The 17,816-nt window shown below is 35.2% G+C and overlaps 1 protein-coding gene across 5 annotated transcripts in view; it reads left to right on the top strand.

Annotated features, from left to right (window-relative positions):
- The window catches only part of PIGN (phosphatidylinositol glycan anchor biosynthesis class N), a 106,487-nt gene that overhangs the window by 75,102 nt on the left and 13,569 nt on the right, over nucleotides 1–17,816 (top strand). For 4 of the 5 annotated variants that reach the window (XM_041739783.1, XM_041739779.1, XM_041739780.1 and 1 more), the window contains 7 exons: nucleotides 835–937; nucleotides 7,368–7,470; nucleotides 7,830–7,880; nucleotides 9,284–9,370; nucleotides 12,370–12,425; nucleotides 12,719–12,794; nucleotides 14,639–14,712. In XM_041739783.1, coding sequence (XP_041595717.1) covers nucleotides 835–937; nucleotides 7,368–7,470; nucleotides 7,830–7,880; nucleotides 9,284–9,370; nucleotides 12,370–12,425; nucleotides 12,719–12,794; nucleotides 14,639–14,712 — 550 coding nt within the window. The remainder of the gene's footprint in view (nucleotides 1–834; nucleotides 938–7,367; nucleotides 7,471–7,829; nucleotides 7,881–9,283; nucleotides 9,371–12,369; nucleotides 12,426–12,718; nucleotides 12,795–14,638; nucleotides 14,713–17,816) is intronic. The other variant, XM_041739782.1, reaches the window with a different exon arrangement.

Here is a 17,816-nt window from a genome sequence, read left to right as displayed (position 1 = left end):
AAATGAGGAGTTTATGTTTTGTGGCTCTCCTATTGAAGTACTTGCTTTCTTGTCCTGTGGGGAAGGTTTCCTTCATTTATTAAGATTACTCTTACTACAACCCTCATATGTGGGGAAATACTTTCCTGTTTTTCATTTTCTAGGTGGCACACTACCACTCTCAGTGCATACTTCACAGTGGGAAAACTTAGGAAGAGGAGAAGGAGGTTAGGAAAAAGCAATTTCTGAGGAATAAGTTGTCTGTGGACTAAATGCCTTCTCTTAATTAAGAGAAAATTTGCTAACTCTGGAACAATATTTTGTATTACATTTTTTATTATTTTTATTAGCAAATAACAAATTACTCATTTAGGGGTTAATATTACAGTGAGCAAGACTAGACAAAATTCAGAAAATCTGAGCAAAAGGTGGTAAAATAATGAAATGTAATTTGAATTAAAAATGTGAAGTTTCAGGGACGCCTAGGTGGCTCATTCGGTTAGGCCCCCAACTCTTAATATCCACTCAGGTCATGATCTCAGGGTTGTAGAATCAAGCCCCATGTCGTAGTGCTCCATACTCAGCACAGAGTCTGTTTGTCCCTCTCCCTCTCCTGCTGCTCCTCTTCCACTCACTTGCTCATTGTTCTTTCTAAAATAAATAAATACATAAATAAAATCTTTTTTTTTAATGTGAAGTTTCAGATTTCCACAAAAATGGTTAGGGCAAGTATAGCCCATTTTGAGAGGTCATAGAAACAATTCTATAAATGACACTAGAATCAGTACTTCTAAATGCATATACACTGTGTTTGTGTATGTCATAATGACACTGTCCTGCTTTGTTTTATTGCAGCCTCTTCCTTCGTCCTACCACTACTGAGTCCTACAAGTCTCTTTGAGCGGTTGTTTAGCATACTTCTTTCCTGGATGTCAGCCTACCTACTGCTAAGCACAGGGTATAAACTGTTTTTAAAATTTAATTTTTAGTGGCACGTTTTAAATGATATTGACATTTCTCTTTGAATATTTTACCTCTGGAAATGAAAAATATACAAATCTTGAGGAATAAATCATAAGTATTGTCTATTTCATAAGAACTGTGTATGACTTGATCTTAAATTTTGTTTTCTTTTTCTTATTTTCATAGTATTGCATGTTGTCTTTGTCTTTCTGTTTACTTCCTGAAGCTGCTAAAATGTCATTTCACTACAGTATTAGAAAGTTCTGATTGATTATGTAGGAATTTGAAGTCTCAAACAGTGTCTTAAAAGAACTGTGGCTTTGTTACATTTCTTCCATGTATTTCAAATCACACCTTGATTTGTTCACTTACTTGAATATATTTTCTTTTTCTTTTTACTCTTAAATATATCCTAGTCCAGATATTCCTTTTGATTCAGAAACTTTCAGAATATTTTCCCAAAAGTTAAAGAATCCATTTTTAAAGATTTTATTTACTTATTCATGAGAGACACAGAGAGAGAGAGAGAGACATAAGCAGAAGGAGAAGCAGGCTTCATTCAGGGAGCCCGATGTGGGACTCGATCCCAGGACTCCAGGATCGAAGTCCTGGGCTGAAAGCAGACACTAAACCACTGAGCCACCCAGGCGTCCCAGATTTAAATTTTCTTACAAAACAAAAACAAAACTAGCAGCGTAATTTGGGATAGATCTGCAAGTGTTCTCTAGATTTCAGTGAACAGTGATACAATCTCCCCATCTTCTTTGAAGAAAAGGATTTTTCACTTGCTTGAATTTTATTTCATCCTTACTTAAATGTTTATGAGGGTGAGAAATGTGTACCTTGTAACAACATTGTATAGAACAAATCAAATTACCACCACTCATAGATAGTTCAAAATTTGGCCCAAACACAGTTTCTTAATCCCAACTAGACTAAACCTAGGGTTTCACCATTGTGCTATCAACAGATTATTCCCACTTTAGATGATTTTGTAAAGCCATTTGAGTCCTAGACTTGGGTTCGTTCTTTGGGAAACTTAGTTGCCCTAACTCAGAATTAGAACGATGTTCTTAAAAATCTTTTCTTAATGGACCCTAACATTCTAAGTGGACCTAAGCTGCAGGAGTTCTTGTAGTCCTCAGATAAGATATGATCCAGTGTGGTATGAAACTTTCTCTTAAAAAAGCTCCATACACCTCCTACCTTCCTTTCTCCCTGCCTAACCAGTTCTGAAACATAGATGTGAAGAAGTAGTGTAAACAACATGGAAATTTTCAACAGTTACCTAATAAGATTTTAAGGGAGGCTTTCTTTGAGACTTAAAACTTTAAACTTTGAAATAAAACTTGGAGTCTATCAGCAGTTTCTTAAGAGTGATAAACAGAATCAAACTTTAAAACTGTTCACTCTCTGAGCGTGTGGGTGGCTCAGTCATTTAAGTGTCCAACTCTTGATCTCAGCCCAGTTTTGATCTCAGGGTTGTGAGTTCAAGCCCTGTGTTGGGCTCCATATTGGGTGTGGAGCCTACTTAAAAACAAAAACGGAACTTCACTTTGCCCTGTTATTGGTGAAATTTCAAAATAAATAATTTAGTTACAGTCAGAATCTATCAAACTTTATATGAATTAGTTTTTAGTCTAGATAAGAAGGCAAAAAAATAATTTGTATTTTAACTCACCATTTTGGGGTGACCCACGAGTTTCATTAAGAAATATTCTCTAGAGGTTGCCTTAAGAAGATATGTGTTTGAGAGGGTCCAGAAATATTTGCCAACTTCTACACAGTCCCTTAATAAACACTAAACCCTTTTCTTTTTGAGCCTTCACATTCTAAAGCAATAAACACATTTAAAAGAATACAGAAGATTTAAGAAATATATAAATAGATCTGGTTTACTAGGTTAGAGAGGAAGGAAGAAAGAAGAAGGATGATTGAAGTTGAATTTTGAGTGAAAAAATATTTGGTCATATATAATGAGCTAATCATGTAGCGTACATTGGGGATAAATATTATAGTGTTTTAAATTCTCAATTTCAGGGCAGCCCAAGTGGCTCAGCTGTTTAGCGCCACCTTCAGTCCAGGGCGTGATCATGGAAACCTGGGATCGAGTCCCACGTCAGGCTCCCTGCATGGAGCCTGCTTCTCCCTCTGCCTGTGTCTCTGCCTCTCTCTCTTTCTCTGTGTCTCTCATGAGTAAATGAATAATTTTTTTTTTATGAATAAAATTTTTAAAAAAATCCTCAATTTCATAGTCATAAAGATACCAAAGCATATTTCCATAAGTAAATTTATTTTAAGAAAATCTAAAAAGCAAAAACTCATGTGTAAAATCAGAACAGTAGTAATGAGTATGACCTTATTAATGAATGTATTAAGAAATATCATTCAACATCAGAAATATCATTCATGTCTTCTGTGAAGGTATATTTACCTTTAGAGAAAATGCAACAGAGATAGCCTAAAACAGCACAGTCTGACAATTTCAGTTAGTACAGTTTTCAATGTCAAATCAGTTTTGCAAAACTGATAGTCCACTTTATTATTCTACATCACTATTTGGACAATCTGGGGGTTCTCTATGTAAATTAGTGAACAGTCAGAATTATAGGCTATTTAAAAGAAATGCAGTTTTATTACTTTACAGAAATACAGTAATAGTAATTCTGAATTCTAACAGTGTATCCTTGATTTAATGAATAAAGAAGATTCATTTTATTTTTTTATTTTTTTTATTTTTTTTTTTAAGATTTTATTTATTCATTCATGATAGTCACAGAGAGAGAGAGAGGCAGAGACACAGGCAGAGGGAGAAGCAGGCTCCACGCAGGGAGCCCGACATGGGATTCGATCCTGGGTCTCCAGGATCACGCCCTTGAGCCAAAGGCAGGCACTAAACCGCTGCGCCACCCAGGGATCCCAAGAAGATTCATTTTAATCAACATTTCATTATTTTTATGCAAATAGAAGCTATTGTAATGCTTGAAAATAGTTCTCTTAAGATTGTTAAACATTTCTCACTGAAATTGTATTTATATCATCCCTTTGCTTAACAAACTATAATACAAAGCTAATGCCTTTTCTGCCCTGTTGAATTTGCAGAGACCAAACTAGTAGATCCTAATTTTGTAAAGTTTTACTATATACACTCTGAGTCTGTGATGACATTTTATTGGTATCTCAGTGTATTAATTCAGATATGCAGATTTTATACAAGATATTGATAGTCTGAAGAAATAAAGTCCCATAGGAAGATGTCTTTATCAGATATATTCATCTACATTTTACAAATGAAAATTATCATAGCTTATAGTTTCTGAAAGGAAATAAATCAGTAGCACTATTTGTAGAACTATGAAATTTATGTTTTCATATATTAAGAAAGAATACTTTCATATGTAACTGCAAATATTTTTTAAAAATCATGGTCCACTTTTGCTTAGAGCATACTCTTTCTTGATTCAATTAATCAACAGTTGTTTTTTCTCTCGTGTCCTGAAAGCTAGACAAACAGGCAGAACAATTAGCTTACCCCACGTGTATAATAGAGTTGTAAGCTGCTATAAAATAAGGACTTTATTTTACAGTATTAGGCAATTACAGAATGCAACAGTTAAGTTATTGTGACTTAATTAGTTGGGAATTATAAGATAAAAAGAATGCCTAGAGAAAGAATTTGAGTAGAGGAACATGGTGCCATCAAAGACTCCTGTGGAAGTTGAACTAAATTTTAAAGAACATCTAGGATACAGGCATTCTAAATTAACATTTGTTTTTCAGTTTTTTTTAAATCATTGTAAAAATAGCAGTGATCACATTTTGGAAACTAGGGATAAAGAGGAAAATCACCTATTAACCCTACCCCTGTAATCTGTAATTGTCTTTTTAACATAGCATAGTCCATGTACTAGTTTATATCTTTTTTCTACCTAACATTATTTTATTTTAAGATTTATTTATTTATTTTAGAGAGAGAATTAGTGCTCAGAAGTGCAGTGGGGAGACGCAGAGTGAATGGGAGAGAGTCACAAGGAGACTCCACACTGCGTGTGGAGCCCAACCTTACAATCCTGAGGTCACAACCTGAGTCAAAAAGAGTCAGATGCTTAACCAACTATGCCAGCCAGGTGTCCCTTACCTAACATTATTTTAGAAATGTTGTCCTAGGTGGCTCATAGGCTTCCTAACCATCATTTTAATGGACATTTAGTATTCTGTGAGGTGATGAACCTTGATTTATTTAGCCACTCTTCTATTTTTGATCACTTTATTTCTATTTTTTATTATCATAAATAATATTTTGAGTTATGTTTTTGTGCACAATCTTTCCACATAGTTTAGATTATTTCCTTTGTTCATTTCTCACATGTAGTATAGGGGGGCCATAGAGTATGAATTCTTTTTTTTTTTTTTACTTTTGTCTTCAGAACAGTGCCAGTTTATATTACCAGCAACCAATGAGGGGTCCTAGTTCATCACATCCGGCACAGTATTTGGTATTTTCATTTTTAAATAAGAACACCAACTGCTATTTTCATAGGTCAAAAATGGTAGGGCTTTGTATAATTTTCTGTACCTGTTTTACTGAGGTTTTCACATATATATATTATCTGTCCATATGCTTGGGCATTCTACATCTTATATGCCAAGTGATTTGTGTGGCTTTATTAAATCCAGATACTTCCTCTGCCTGGTCTTCAGTTTTTATTTTTATGATCAGTGATAGAGTTTAAAGTATCTTGCTTCTTTTGCTTCTCATGTTTAGGAAGTAGTGCTAAATAATTTTTTTTTTTGTATTTATTTATGTTAGTCACACAGAGAGAGAGAGAGAGAGAGAGAGAGAGGCAGAGACACAGGCAGAGGGAGAAGCAGGCTCCATGCACCGGGAGCCCGACGTGGGATTCGATCCTGGGGCTCCAGGATCGCGCCCTGGGCCAAAGGCAGGCACCAAACCGCTGCGCCACCCAGGGATCCCCGGAAGTAGTGCTAAATAGAATAGAGTTCAATAGTTGAAAAAGTTGAGAGAAATAAAGTTTTTGTTTTGGTTTGGTTAGTTTGATTTTGTTTTAACTTCCCCTTAAGTAACTCCCTCAGCAAATATTTATTGTTGGCTGGGCCTGCAGTGGTGACAAAACTGGCAGAGTCAGAGCTTTTATAAACTTGTGGGAAATGCGTGTCAGTGAACATGTGATTAAAATTGTGTGAGAATTAGGGTGCCTGGGTGGCTCAGTCAGTTAAGTGTCTGCCTTTGGCTCAGGTTATGATCTCGGAGTCTGGGATCAAGCCCCATGTCTGGTTCCCTGCTCTGCGGAGAGTCTGCTTCTCCCTCTCCCGCTGCCCTTCCCCCTACGCCAACTCGTTCTCTCTCTCTCTCTCTCACTTGCTCTCAAATAAATAAAATCTTTAAAAATAAAATAAAATCATGTGAGAACCATAATAGAGTATTTGAGGGATTACAAGGGTGGCACATTTATCCCCAACTAGGCTGGAAGACGTTTAGAAAAGACTTCTGTCACTATCTTATCTCATGAACATTTCTCCTTTGTCAACATATTTAATGTCCACATTGTACTAGCCTAGAGCTGTACTATACATCATTTAATCACTCCCTCACTTGTTTCCTGTTTTTGTTTTTGGTTTTGGTTTTTTCGTTCTGAAACAGTATTACAACAGACATCTTCATTTGATAATTCTAGTGCCCATATTGTATTGTTTTCTCAGGGTAAATTCCTAGAAGTGACATTATTGGATTATAGTATATAAATATTTTTGAGATTCCTGATGCAGAGTGTTGGATTGCCTTCCAGAAACTGTTTATTCTTATAGAGAGAGTATGAGAGTTAGTTTTCATTGTACTCTTGTTGACGTTACTCTTTTTTAATAGATAAATGTGGTAAGTGAATATGGTATCTTCCTATTGTTCTGGTTTCCATATCAATTATCAGTAAGGTCAAATATATTTTCATGTGTTTATTGGCACCCTCTCTCTTTTTTCTTTCTCAGAGATTTAGTTCTGTATTGCATCCATTTTTTAAAAAATTTGGGACATTGGTCTTGCTCTATAATTAATGATTTTGACTCAGGCATTATCTTTATACCTTTGTCTTAATGTTTTCTTTTTTTCTTATGTATTTGTTGTTTACTTTATAAATGGTTTAAATATCTCTTTTAAAATTATAATCTCAAGATTCCATAAATTTCAAAAAAAGATGGTGCTGGAGTTCATATTCAAATGTTCCTTTCCCACTTTCTTCTTCTGGAAGGCCTAGAAATTTTAAATTTTGTGATATTGTAACAAGAAGTATTATCAAGGTTGTTTTAATGTTGAGAAAGACTTCTTATGATAAATTTGCATTTTTACTTATTTTATGATTTTTTTTCTTTTCTACCCTCCCACTTCCATCCCAAACCTCCTTTCCCCTTAGGTATGAAGCTCTCTTTCCATTAGTATTGTCATGCTTAATGTTTGTCTGGATACAGATGGAACAAGAAACTCTGCAGCAATCCGGTGTTTCCTATAGACAGAAGGTAGTTTGTCAAAATCATTGTTGCATTTATTTGAGAATATTAAAATATTCCCTATTCTATAAGGAAGTTGCAGTGTTATTTCATTAAAAACTATGTACCACTTAAGGCAGTCATAATTAAGCTAATTATTAATAATTAAGTTAATTAGTTTATAAGAAAATTGTTGATTTACAGCAGAAAAGTGTGATTTTTATTCTTTTTATAGGCTTTAAATAGGTTGGGCTTTTTTAGAGATTATTTGAGAATCGCTAATGTACAAAAACATCAATGTAGGTGAAGGAGTGGAGGAGAAAGAATGCTCTCTATCTTATTTTCCTTTGTTTTCATGTCTAATTTTTCTTTCCTTCCATTTATTATAGTCACAAGGATATTTATGTTGTCACAAGTCAATTCATGAATTTGATCATAAGGTAACATTTGTGTTTTCAGTGTTGCTTTTGTCTTTCTAGTAGTCCTGGTCCGGATTGCTTATTCTGCCCCCGTAGTGATTGTGGCCTCAGTCCAAATCTTAGGCTGTTTATTCAACATAGTACACTTTGAATTGGCTAAAAGCCAGGTAAATTTTAAGGACGCATTTATCATGCTGAGCTATAAAGTTAAATTGATGTCTCTTGCCTTTATTTTAGAACTGAAGGTAATTATAAGCAATTGGTGATAGAATATTTACAGTTTTACTGAGGTCAGATAAAATGAATATTGCAGAAAAACACCTTCATGGTCGATCCCTTGATCCATCCATAACTGGTTCCAGTTGAGCTTACAGAGTAATTGGTAATTTAGAAAAATTAATTTCAATAATGAAGAAACTTTATTTAAGTATTTAAATAATTACTGGTTTTTAACATTCAGCCCTGGAATATTAAAACTACATGAAAACAGTTTTGATCAGATTCAAGTAAATGGTCAGATTGTCCATAATAGTAAATACTAAAATTTTAATATTGAATAAATATTAAATCTAAAAATGAGATTCATTGTGTCATTTTTTTTTAAAGATTTTATTTATTTATTCATGAGAGACATAGAGAGAGAGGCAGAGACACAGGCAGAGGGAGATGCAGGCTCCCTGCGGAGAGCCCAATATGGGACTTGATCCCAGATCCCAGGATCATGCCCTGAGCCGAAGGCAGACACTCAACCGCTGAGCCACCCAAGCATCCCCATTGTGTCATTTTTTAAATTGTGTTTTTTAAAGTAAAACAGATATTTCTTTCTATAAAAAGGAGTATTAAAACATCCAAAGAATTACTGGAAAATTACATGGATAGTAGAGGAAGAGGAAGGTCTCCCTTTAAACTGAGTTTTTCTGTTTTGGGGTGAGGGGGTTAAGCAAAAATACATCCTTCTTGTTGGAATTGAGTGACTTTCTATTTTACCAAAAATAGGAATATTTTGCATTTGTGTAGTGAGAAAATAATTTCTAACAGAAGAACAAAGAAACAAAAATATTTGATTTTATCATGCCTTGTTAATATAATACCATAGCTGGGTTTTAGAAGATCAGGACTCTGAGAAATCAGGACTTCAAAAAGGTAGGAGTTATATAGGGATTTAAAAGTGAAGCATTTATATAGGATTAAGAAAAGCCTGGTTCTCCAGCAATACTACAACTCTGTTCAATATTATTAGCAACATATTCTACCTTTCGGCAGATTTTAATAAGATGTAATTAAACTATAAGAATAGCTTTATTAATTTCTTTTGTCAGTACAGGATAACTTTCTAGCTATTGTACCAGACTAGAAGATTGCCTTTGAGGGTAAAAGTAAGTGAACTCTTCTTGTGTGTTCATGTATTTCTTATTGTCTCACAGGTCACCAGTCTCCAGTTCACCTGTAATCTTGATATAACCCAGTTTCGACATCTCTATCTGGATGACATCCGGAGGGCTTTTTTCCTTGTATCCTTTGTTTGGACTTTTAAGGCACTGCAACTGCCCACTTAGTGGAAGAAGAAGATAACTTCGCCTGCTCACTTAATCATGACCACTTGGATGGAGGCCATTTAACCCGCCTCTCTCAACCATAATTTTCTCATACAGTCCATGTTTTTAAAAAATATCAAAACTGTAGAAAAGCACACAGAATGATATAACAAGTGAATGTATATGTGTGTATTCCCACCATCCAGGAGATCAACAATTAATATTTGGTCACGTGTCACACATTAAAAAAAAATTAAAACATCACAGCTAAAGTTTTTTTCAATTTCCAACTCCACTCTAATCTCCCTCATCCAGAAGAAACCACTAATATGAGTTTGGTTTGTACTTTTTATGTGTATTTTATACTCTACTCATGTTCTATAACATCTACCTGACAAGGTTTTTGGACCACCTCAGAGGCAGTATTGTGTGGAAGTTCTTACTGTCAGAAGTTTGAAAGACAATATGGCAAAATAAAGTCTCACTTTGGGAAGGCTGGCTGACCAGCTTCAAGAAATTCTCAGGGATCCCTGGGTGGCGCAGCGGTTTGGCGCCTGCCTTTGGCCCAGGGCACGATCCTGGAGACCCGGGATCGAATCCCACATCCGGCTCCCGGTGCATGGAACCTGCTTCTTCCTCTGCCTGTGTCTCTGCCTCTCTCTCTCTCTCTCTCTCTCTATCATAAATAAATAAAAATTAAAAAAAAAAAAAGAAATTCTCGGGAGGTATTTCCTCTGAACTTAGCGTGGTACTCTCCTTCCCTCCTCTTGCTTCTGCCCTTAGATTTGCTCTCTGTCTCTTTGCAGAGTCCTTACACTCACCCTCTGCTAATCAACACTTCTTCCCTTAAACCCTGCATCCCTAAAGTATAATTTCATCTCATCTTTTTTGTTTACTACCAAGCTCCTTGAAAGAAAAATCTGTAGTTGCTGCTACCATTTTCTCCCCATCTAGATACTATATCCTTCAGCCTTGAGAAGTACCTGGCCCATGGTAGTGTGGCACACAGTAGTGCTCTAAATCTGTCAGATGTCCCTGCTGCGGCTATACCCTGACTGCACAGTCTGGTCTTCAGTTTTATTTGACCACGATAACATTCAACTCTGTTGACTTCACTTTCTTTTTCCTTTACCTCCAGGACATGTTCCAGGTTCTCTTAGCTTTTGTATTATCTCTATTCTCCTTCACTAAAATGTACTGTATCCTTGTCTGATCTTGAATGATGTTCTTCTCCAAGCTCTACCTTTTCCTTAACCTTCTCTGATGCTGCCTAGATATTATCACCCTCTCCTATAGCTTTGACTGACACCTCTGTGCCAGCAACTCTGAGATTTACTTCTCCAGCCTTGGCCTCTCTTGACCTCACAAGCCATATGTCCAATATTCTGCTGGACATCACCAAATATATGTCCCAAACTGACTAACAACCGCCCACCCCTCCCCAAAGTCTCTCTCTGGAGGCCATATCCCTTGTCATCCAGACCATCACACTTGTCATATTTTAACTACTTGTCCAGTTCTAAAGTCCCACTGTCTCCCCTCTTCCATTTCTGCTCCCACTGCACCAGTGCAGATCTTCCTTGCCCCTCACATCAACTACCGAAATAGCTTCCCAGTTTTATTTCCTGCCTATAATTATTTATCTCCCTGATTTGAATATCTCACTGTCTCTGGTGTTTGTTTGTATCACTCACCTAAGATGTTTGCTGGCTTTTCATTGTCTCCACAGTAAAATTCAAGGCTTTTTATTAATATGCCACCAATCTGTATTCCTGCTTTATCTTTCACTGTATCCTTCAATAAACCCTAAGCTTCTACCACAGCTCTTAATGTTTCCTGATTATGTCTTTTATTTCCCCTGTTTACCTTAAAATGCCTCTCGTAAACTTCTATAGATCACCATAATCTTAGTTAACTTATGAGCACTTTGAGACTCTTTTATTCATATTTATATTCTTGGTGCCTGACTCTGCCTCTGACATACACTAGACACAATAAATGTTGGTTGGTTAGTTCATTGCTTGAATGAATAGATCCATGAGTACATTTGAGGTCCAAGTCACCAACTCATATGCCACTTTTTCACTGAAAGTTGTCATAATTCTTTACCACTTTTGTGTAATAATAAAATAGCTGACACTCATTAAGTGCTTTCAATGGGCCAGACAGTATTTTCCTAGCAGTTAGTTCTTAGACACCAATAGATTAATATTTGCCTTTTATTACTGCACTAAAACAAATCAATGCGAGCTTACAAAGTGTCAAAAAGATGTCTAAAGTTTTCTCATGTCTCATTCTCTGTTGGATTATTGGAGAATATGGTATCTTATTTCCTTCTGAGTCTTCCAAAGATCCTGACACGTTTCACATGTAGTAGGCACAGAGGAAGTGTATATAAAATGAAACAGTATTTCTCCTGAAAATATCTGTCTGATCCACTAGGTTCCTGTTCTCTTATTAAAAAACCATCAGTGGCCAACTACAGATAACAATACTCTGACTCGTTTCTGCTAGAGAAAAGAAAAATGACAAGTGAGGATAAGCTCCCATGCCTCCTGTTCTTAGCACATTTTGCTTCTTCAGTCTGGTTCTTCAAAATGCATTTGCAAGGAGATATAATGGAACATTCACTTATAACAATTTATGGCCAAATGCACAGGTTAAAAATCAATGTATGCTCGTGGTAGGATAGGCATATCTTTTCTTTCTTTTTTTTTTTTTTTTAAAGATTTATTTATTTATTTATGATAGAGAGAGAGAGAGAGAGAAGCAAAGACACAGGAGGAGGGAGAAGCAGGCTCCATGCCGGGAGCTCTATGCGGGACTCAATCCTGAGACTCCAGGATCACACCCCGGGCCAAAGGCAGGCACTAAACCGCTGAGCCACCCAGGGATCCCTAGGCATATATTTTCTAAATGAAGGAGAAATTTGTATGAATTCTGACTTGTTTTGGCATTTCCTTAACTCTGTTTAGGTTTTCTTCTTAGTGACAGCATTTTTTGGAACTGGGAACATAGCTTCTGTTAACAGGTAATTTAAAAAGAAAACAGCATATTTATAATAAAAGATAATACAAGTTAGGATTTTGTTTTGTACTGTGCTTTTTATAGCAAAGGATATATTTTGGAGAGTGGTATGTATCAGCACATATAGATCTACCCCAATCATTTTAGTGGCTTTCTAATATTCTTGGTACGATATTTGCTTGTGTTTTAGTAAGAGTAGTTTTCAGAAAGTTAGTTTAGACATCCTTTGTAATAGAACATTATTTTAAAGTTACAATGTGAATTCTAAAATTTTTTTTCTTTATGTTGGTTCCTTAGCTTTGATCTTGCCTCTGTCTATTGCTTTCTGACTGTGTTTAGTCCTTATATGATGGGAGCCCTGATGATGTGGAAGGTTAGTTTTCTTATTTTCTTATTTACTTAAGATACTGTTTAAGATTATCGATTCATTGTGACATTAAGATTATGTACCATTACATGACTTTAAGACTATAAAATCATTCTGATAGAGTGAAATAGCAGGGAAAGAAGATACCTTCACAGACAATGCTGAATGGGAGGTGGGACCCTTTAGCTTTACTCCAAAATATAGTTAACCATTTTGCTTTATCCTTAAGCCCATTTAAATTCTACGGAGTACAGATTCTGAATAAGTCCTGGAAGTCCTATCACAGATGACTCAGGCCTGTAGGGAAGGGCAGTACAGATCAGAACTGCAGTGCCCCCAAAGATTCTATGTGCTCCCCACAAGACTGCCCACATGTTACAATCTTTTCTCATAATCCGTGTACCTAGAATTGATTGATTCACTCCACAAATTCATCACTGAATGCTTACATTCAATAATGCAGCAGGCACCAGCTAGGTGCTGACAAAACCAAGATAATGGCAAATTCCTCAGCTTTGGAGGTTCACACTCCTGTGGAATATAATTCATGTTCTTTCCTTCTTTAGCATCATTATGCCTGTCTTACCACAGTGCCTGGCACATTTAATGTAGTTAGTATATATTTGCCTAAAATCTAATTACCTTCTGTTCAGATCATATACATACTAATTATCAAAAGTATGTGTTTCTTTTTTTTTTTTAAGTATGTGTTTCTTAATTGGGCCAATATCCTTTTTTTTTGTTGTTGTTACTGCATTAATACAAATATAATCTTAGGAAATGCTAAAAAGATGTTTCCTCATGTTCCAGTTTCTGTTGAGTTATTTTGTAAATTTTTATTTATTTTTATTTTTTTACCTACTGAGTTATTTTAAAATATGCATTATTTTTTTAATTTTCAATTATTTTTTTAATGGTAGTAGTTCTTTTCTTACTCTTTTGGAAACCATTGGCCTTTCATTAAAAATAAGAAAATAGTAAAAAACAAAAGTTTAAATTAGAATACTAGATCTTCACTCTCCAGCCTCATTCAGAGCTTTAATGACATAATGCACTGGATGCTTTTTTTGACTGATGTGGCCAAAGTGAAGGTTCTCCCAAACTCTATTTTAGCCTTATGTCCTTCACTTGAAGGAATCTTACAGTCTTGAACATCATTCCTTTTGCATATCTTTTTTCTTTCTTATTAGACATCAAGTATATATATATATATTTTCAATTGGTTATTAGAAAGCAGTATCTCAAAATATCAAGTGTTGATCCAGATATCCATCTGGATTATGGATTTTCAACGAGTATAAATTATAATATACCTTTCTTAATTTCTTAATAAATTTTTTACAGTGGGTGTGAATTTTGTATACTCAGAAATAAAGTTATATTAAGATAATTGAACAAAACAGAATGGCAGAGCAGCTGAATCATGTTTGTAGAGTTATAGTATCAAGTGACCAGATGGGTTCAGGGATCTGTGAATCAAATTACTAGATTCTGTAAATTATTTGATTTGGGCATTCTGTGCCTCTCATATTCTCTTAGAATCATTTGAACATGGTCATTAATTATAATAAGTTAGAACAGAAATTTCTATGAGGTTTTATTTAGAATGAGAGTTGATATTTATCTTTTTTTATTACATATGCTATTGATGTAGATTTTAAATCCATTTCATCAATATTCTGTATGTCATTGATGTCATGCTTTTATTTCAGAGCTTGCTCTTCACTAATATAGGTAAAATTTGAGAAGTTGAAGTATTGCTATAAGCAAAAATAGCATTCATTTTTAAGTTTTTCAAAAGTTTCAGCTACCCATGGCATGGTTTGTTGTTTTGTTATCCTTTTGAACAGATTTTAATCCCCTTTGTTCTTGTGATGTGTGCTTTTGAAGCGGTTCAGTTAACTACCCAGTTATCATCAAAAAGGTAAGGTGAATGTTTAAGACGCATTGGACTTGCCCAGGTTCAGGTCGTGAGACTAGATATATGATTGCTACAATGCTGCAACAGAGGATGTTTATTATAAAAATGAGAAAAAAAAAAGATTGTACCCTTATAGCCAGAGTTCAGCTGTCATTAGAGAAAATTAGTTGATTAGGGCCTCTAGCAGACACATGCTTTCTCAACAATAAAATGTTATTAGAATATTATTCAAGCTGGTGAAGAGCTTCCTTAGAAAACAGTAAAACATAAATTTTAAATTAGAGTTAATGACTTGTTTATTATAGATAATAGCTGTGCTTACAAACACAAGGAATATCATTCTGTTTTCTTTTGGATTTTTTTCTTAAATATGTATGAGACCAATGTGTTAACATCATTTCATTTTACATGGCTTTAACTGTGTTAAATGTTAATAATTTACATAGCTTCTCAGTCTTATTTTCTACATATTTGCCAAGTGAGATGGGCATTATTCTAAGTTTTGAGGAATTTCTGGAGCAGTCAAGACTCTGGGGACACCAGGGTGGCTCAGTGTTTTAGCATCTGCCTTTGGCTCAGGGCGTGATCCCGGAGTCTTGGGATTGAGTTCCACATCAGGGTTCCTGCATGGAGTCTGCTTCTCCCTCTGCCTCTGCCTCTTCCTCTCTCTCTGTGTCTCACATGAATAAATAAATTAAAAATCTAAAAATAAATAAATAAATAAAGACTCTGGAAAAGAAGCCATGAACTCAACTTTGCTTTTTTTAACTAATGAAATTGCCTCATCAGCACAGGACTGATCAGCCTCTCTGAAAGACACTTGAGATAAATACAAAGCTTCTTAGCACCTCTGTTATTCTTGAATCAAACTGGCATATTCAATGCTGAAAGAAATAACGAATATTAGCATAAATTTGCATGTTCTTTTTGATGAGTTTAAGCTAGAACTGGGTTTAGCATATTATTATGCATATGCCATAATAACAGTAATAATTTTAAAAGATTTTCTTCCACTGTTTAAAAATAGTAGAAATTTCTTCCTAGTTTAATTTAGTATTTTTACAGGATATTTACATAAATTTAACAGTAAAAACATTTATACCTTGTCAGTATCACAGAAGAAATACTTAGATGCAATAAAAAATGGTAAATGACATGTACTTTCTATCTGTGTTAGTGGATACATATTTTTAGCAGGGATTTCAAGGTTTAAGAAGAACTGGTAATCTGTGGATTGAGAAGTGGAGGAATGTGTGTGTGTGTGTGTGTGTGTGTGTGTGTGTGTGTGTGTGGTAACTGTGTCCTAAGACTGGCACAATGAAAAACTGTCAAGGTAGAGATGCACATGTCCCTTCAAAGCAGTATTTCTGTATCCTCTGGTTAAATATCCAGTAGTACAATTGTTGGATCATAGGGTAGTTCTATTTTTAACTTTTTGAGGAACCTCTATATCATTTTCCAGAATGGCTGCACCAGTTTGCATTCCTACTAAGAATGTAAGTGTTACAGGGTTCCCTTCTCTACATCCTCTCCAACATCCATTGTTTCTTGTATTAATGTTAGCCATTCTGACAGGTGTGAGGTAATATCTCATTATAGTTTTGATTTATATTTCCCTATTGATGAGTGTGTTGAGCATCTTTTCATGTGTCTGTTAGCCATCTGTATGTCTTCTTTGGAAAAATGTCTATTCGTGTCTTCTGTCCCATTTCTTAACTGGATTAGTTGTTTTTTGGGTGTTGAGTTTAATAAGGTCTTGATGGGTTTCGGATACTAACACTTTATCAGATATGTCGTTTGCAAATATCTCCCATTGCGAAGGTTGCCTTTAAGTTTTGTTAATTGTTTCCTTCACTATGCAGAAACATTTTATCCTTTTTTTTTTCCAGACAGGAAGAGAGTGAAAAGCAGAGAGGGAGTGAAAGGCAAAAGAAGAGGAATAGGGAAAGAGACAGGCTTAAACAGGCTCCACACTAGTTGTGGAGTTCAGTCTCACAGCCCTGAGATCATGACCTGAGCCAAAATCAAGAGTCAGGCATTCAATCAACTGAGCCACTCAGGCACCCCAAGAAGCCTTTTTTTCTGAAGACCCAGTAGTTCATTTTTGCTTTTGTTTCCCTTGCCTCCAGAGATGAGTCTAAGAAGCTGCTATGGCGAATGTCAAATCCTGTGTTCTCCTCTAGGATTTTCATGGTTTCCTGTCTAACATTTAGGTCTTTCATCCATTTTGAATTTCCTTTTGTGTATAGTGTAAAAAAGTGATCCAGTTTCATTCTTCTGCTTGTTGCTTCCAGTTTTCCCAACACCATTTGTTGAAGAGACTGTCTTTTTTTCCATTGGATATCCTTTCCTGCTTTGTCAAATATTAGTTGCCCATATATTTATGGGTCCATTTCTGAATTTTTTGTTCTGTTCCATTAATCTATGTGTCTGTTTTTCTGCCAGTACCATACTGTCTTGATGACTACAGATTTGCAATATAGCTTGAAGTCTGGAATTGTGATGCCTCAGGCTTTGCTTTGCTTTCTCAAGGCTTTGGCTATTTGAGGTCTTTAGCCGTTCCATACAAATTTTAGGATTGTTTGTTCTAGCTCTGTGAAAAATGCTGGTGGTATTTTGATAGGCTTACATTAAATGTGTAGATTATTTATTTTTTTCATCTTGTCTCAGAAGAACTAGTGCCATAGGGTGGAATTTTTATTTCACTGATTTTGATTCAAAGAAGGAAAGCATTTTGTAATAATTGGGGCTGTGTAAATTGGAATGGTTTCAGTAATTGGAACCATTAAAGTTTATTCTAGACAGAGCTTTCTTTGGGATTGTTACTTTGAGAATCGGTGCTTTGGATAGAAGGTTGTACTGAATTATCATTGTGTCCTCCACAAACTCTTAGTGTAACGCACTTGTTGTATGTCTGTTATATCAGACTTGTTTTGAATGATACATAACACTTCAGTTAGATATGATGTCTGACTTGTGCTATATATGTCTGTGTTTGTGAATTATTGAGTTCCATTACTGTATTTTCAGACCTTTTCTAACTAGAAAAAGTTATGTCTTTTTTTTTTAAGATTTTATTTATTTATTCATGAGAGACACAAGAGAGA

This window comes from Vulpes lagopus, chromosome 24 (assembly GCF_018345385.1).
Source record: "Vulpes lagopus strain Blue_001 chromosome 24, ASM1834538v1, whole genome shotgun sequence".
NCBI classification, from domain to species: domain Eukaryota; kingdom Metazoa; phylum Chordata; class Mammalia; order Carnivora; family Canidae; genus Vulpes; species Vulpes lagopus.
Note: the sequence above shows the minus strand (reverse complement) of the source record. Positions and strands in the feature narration are given on the sequence as shown.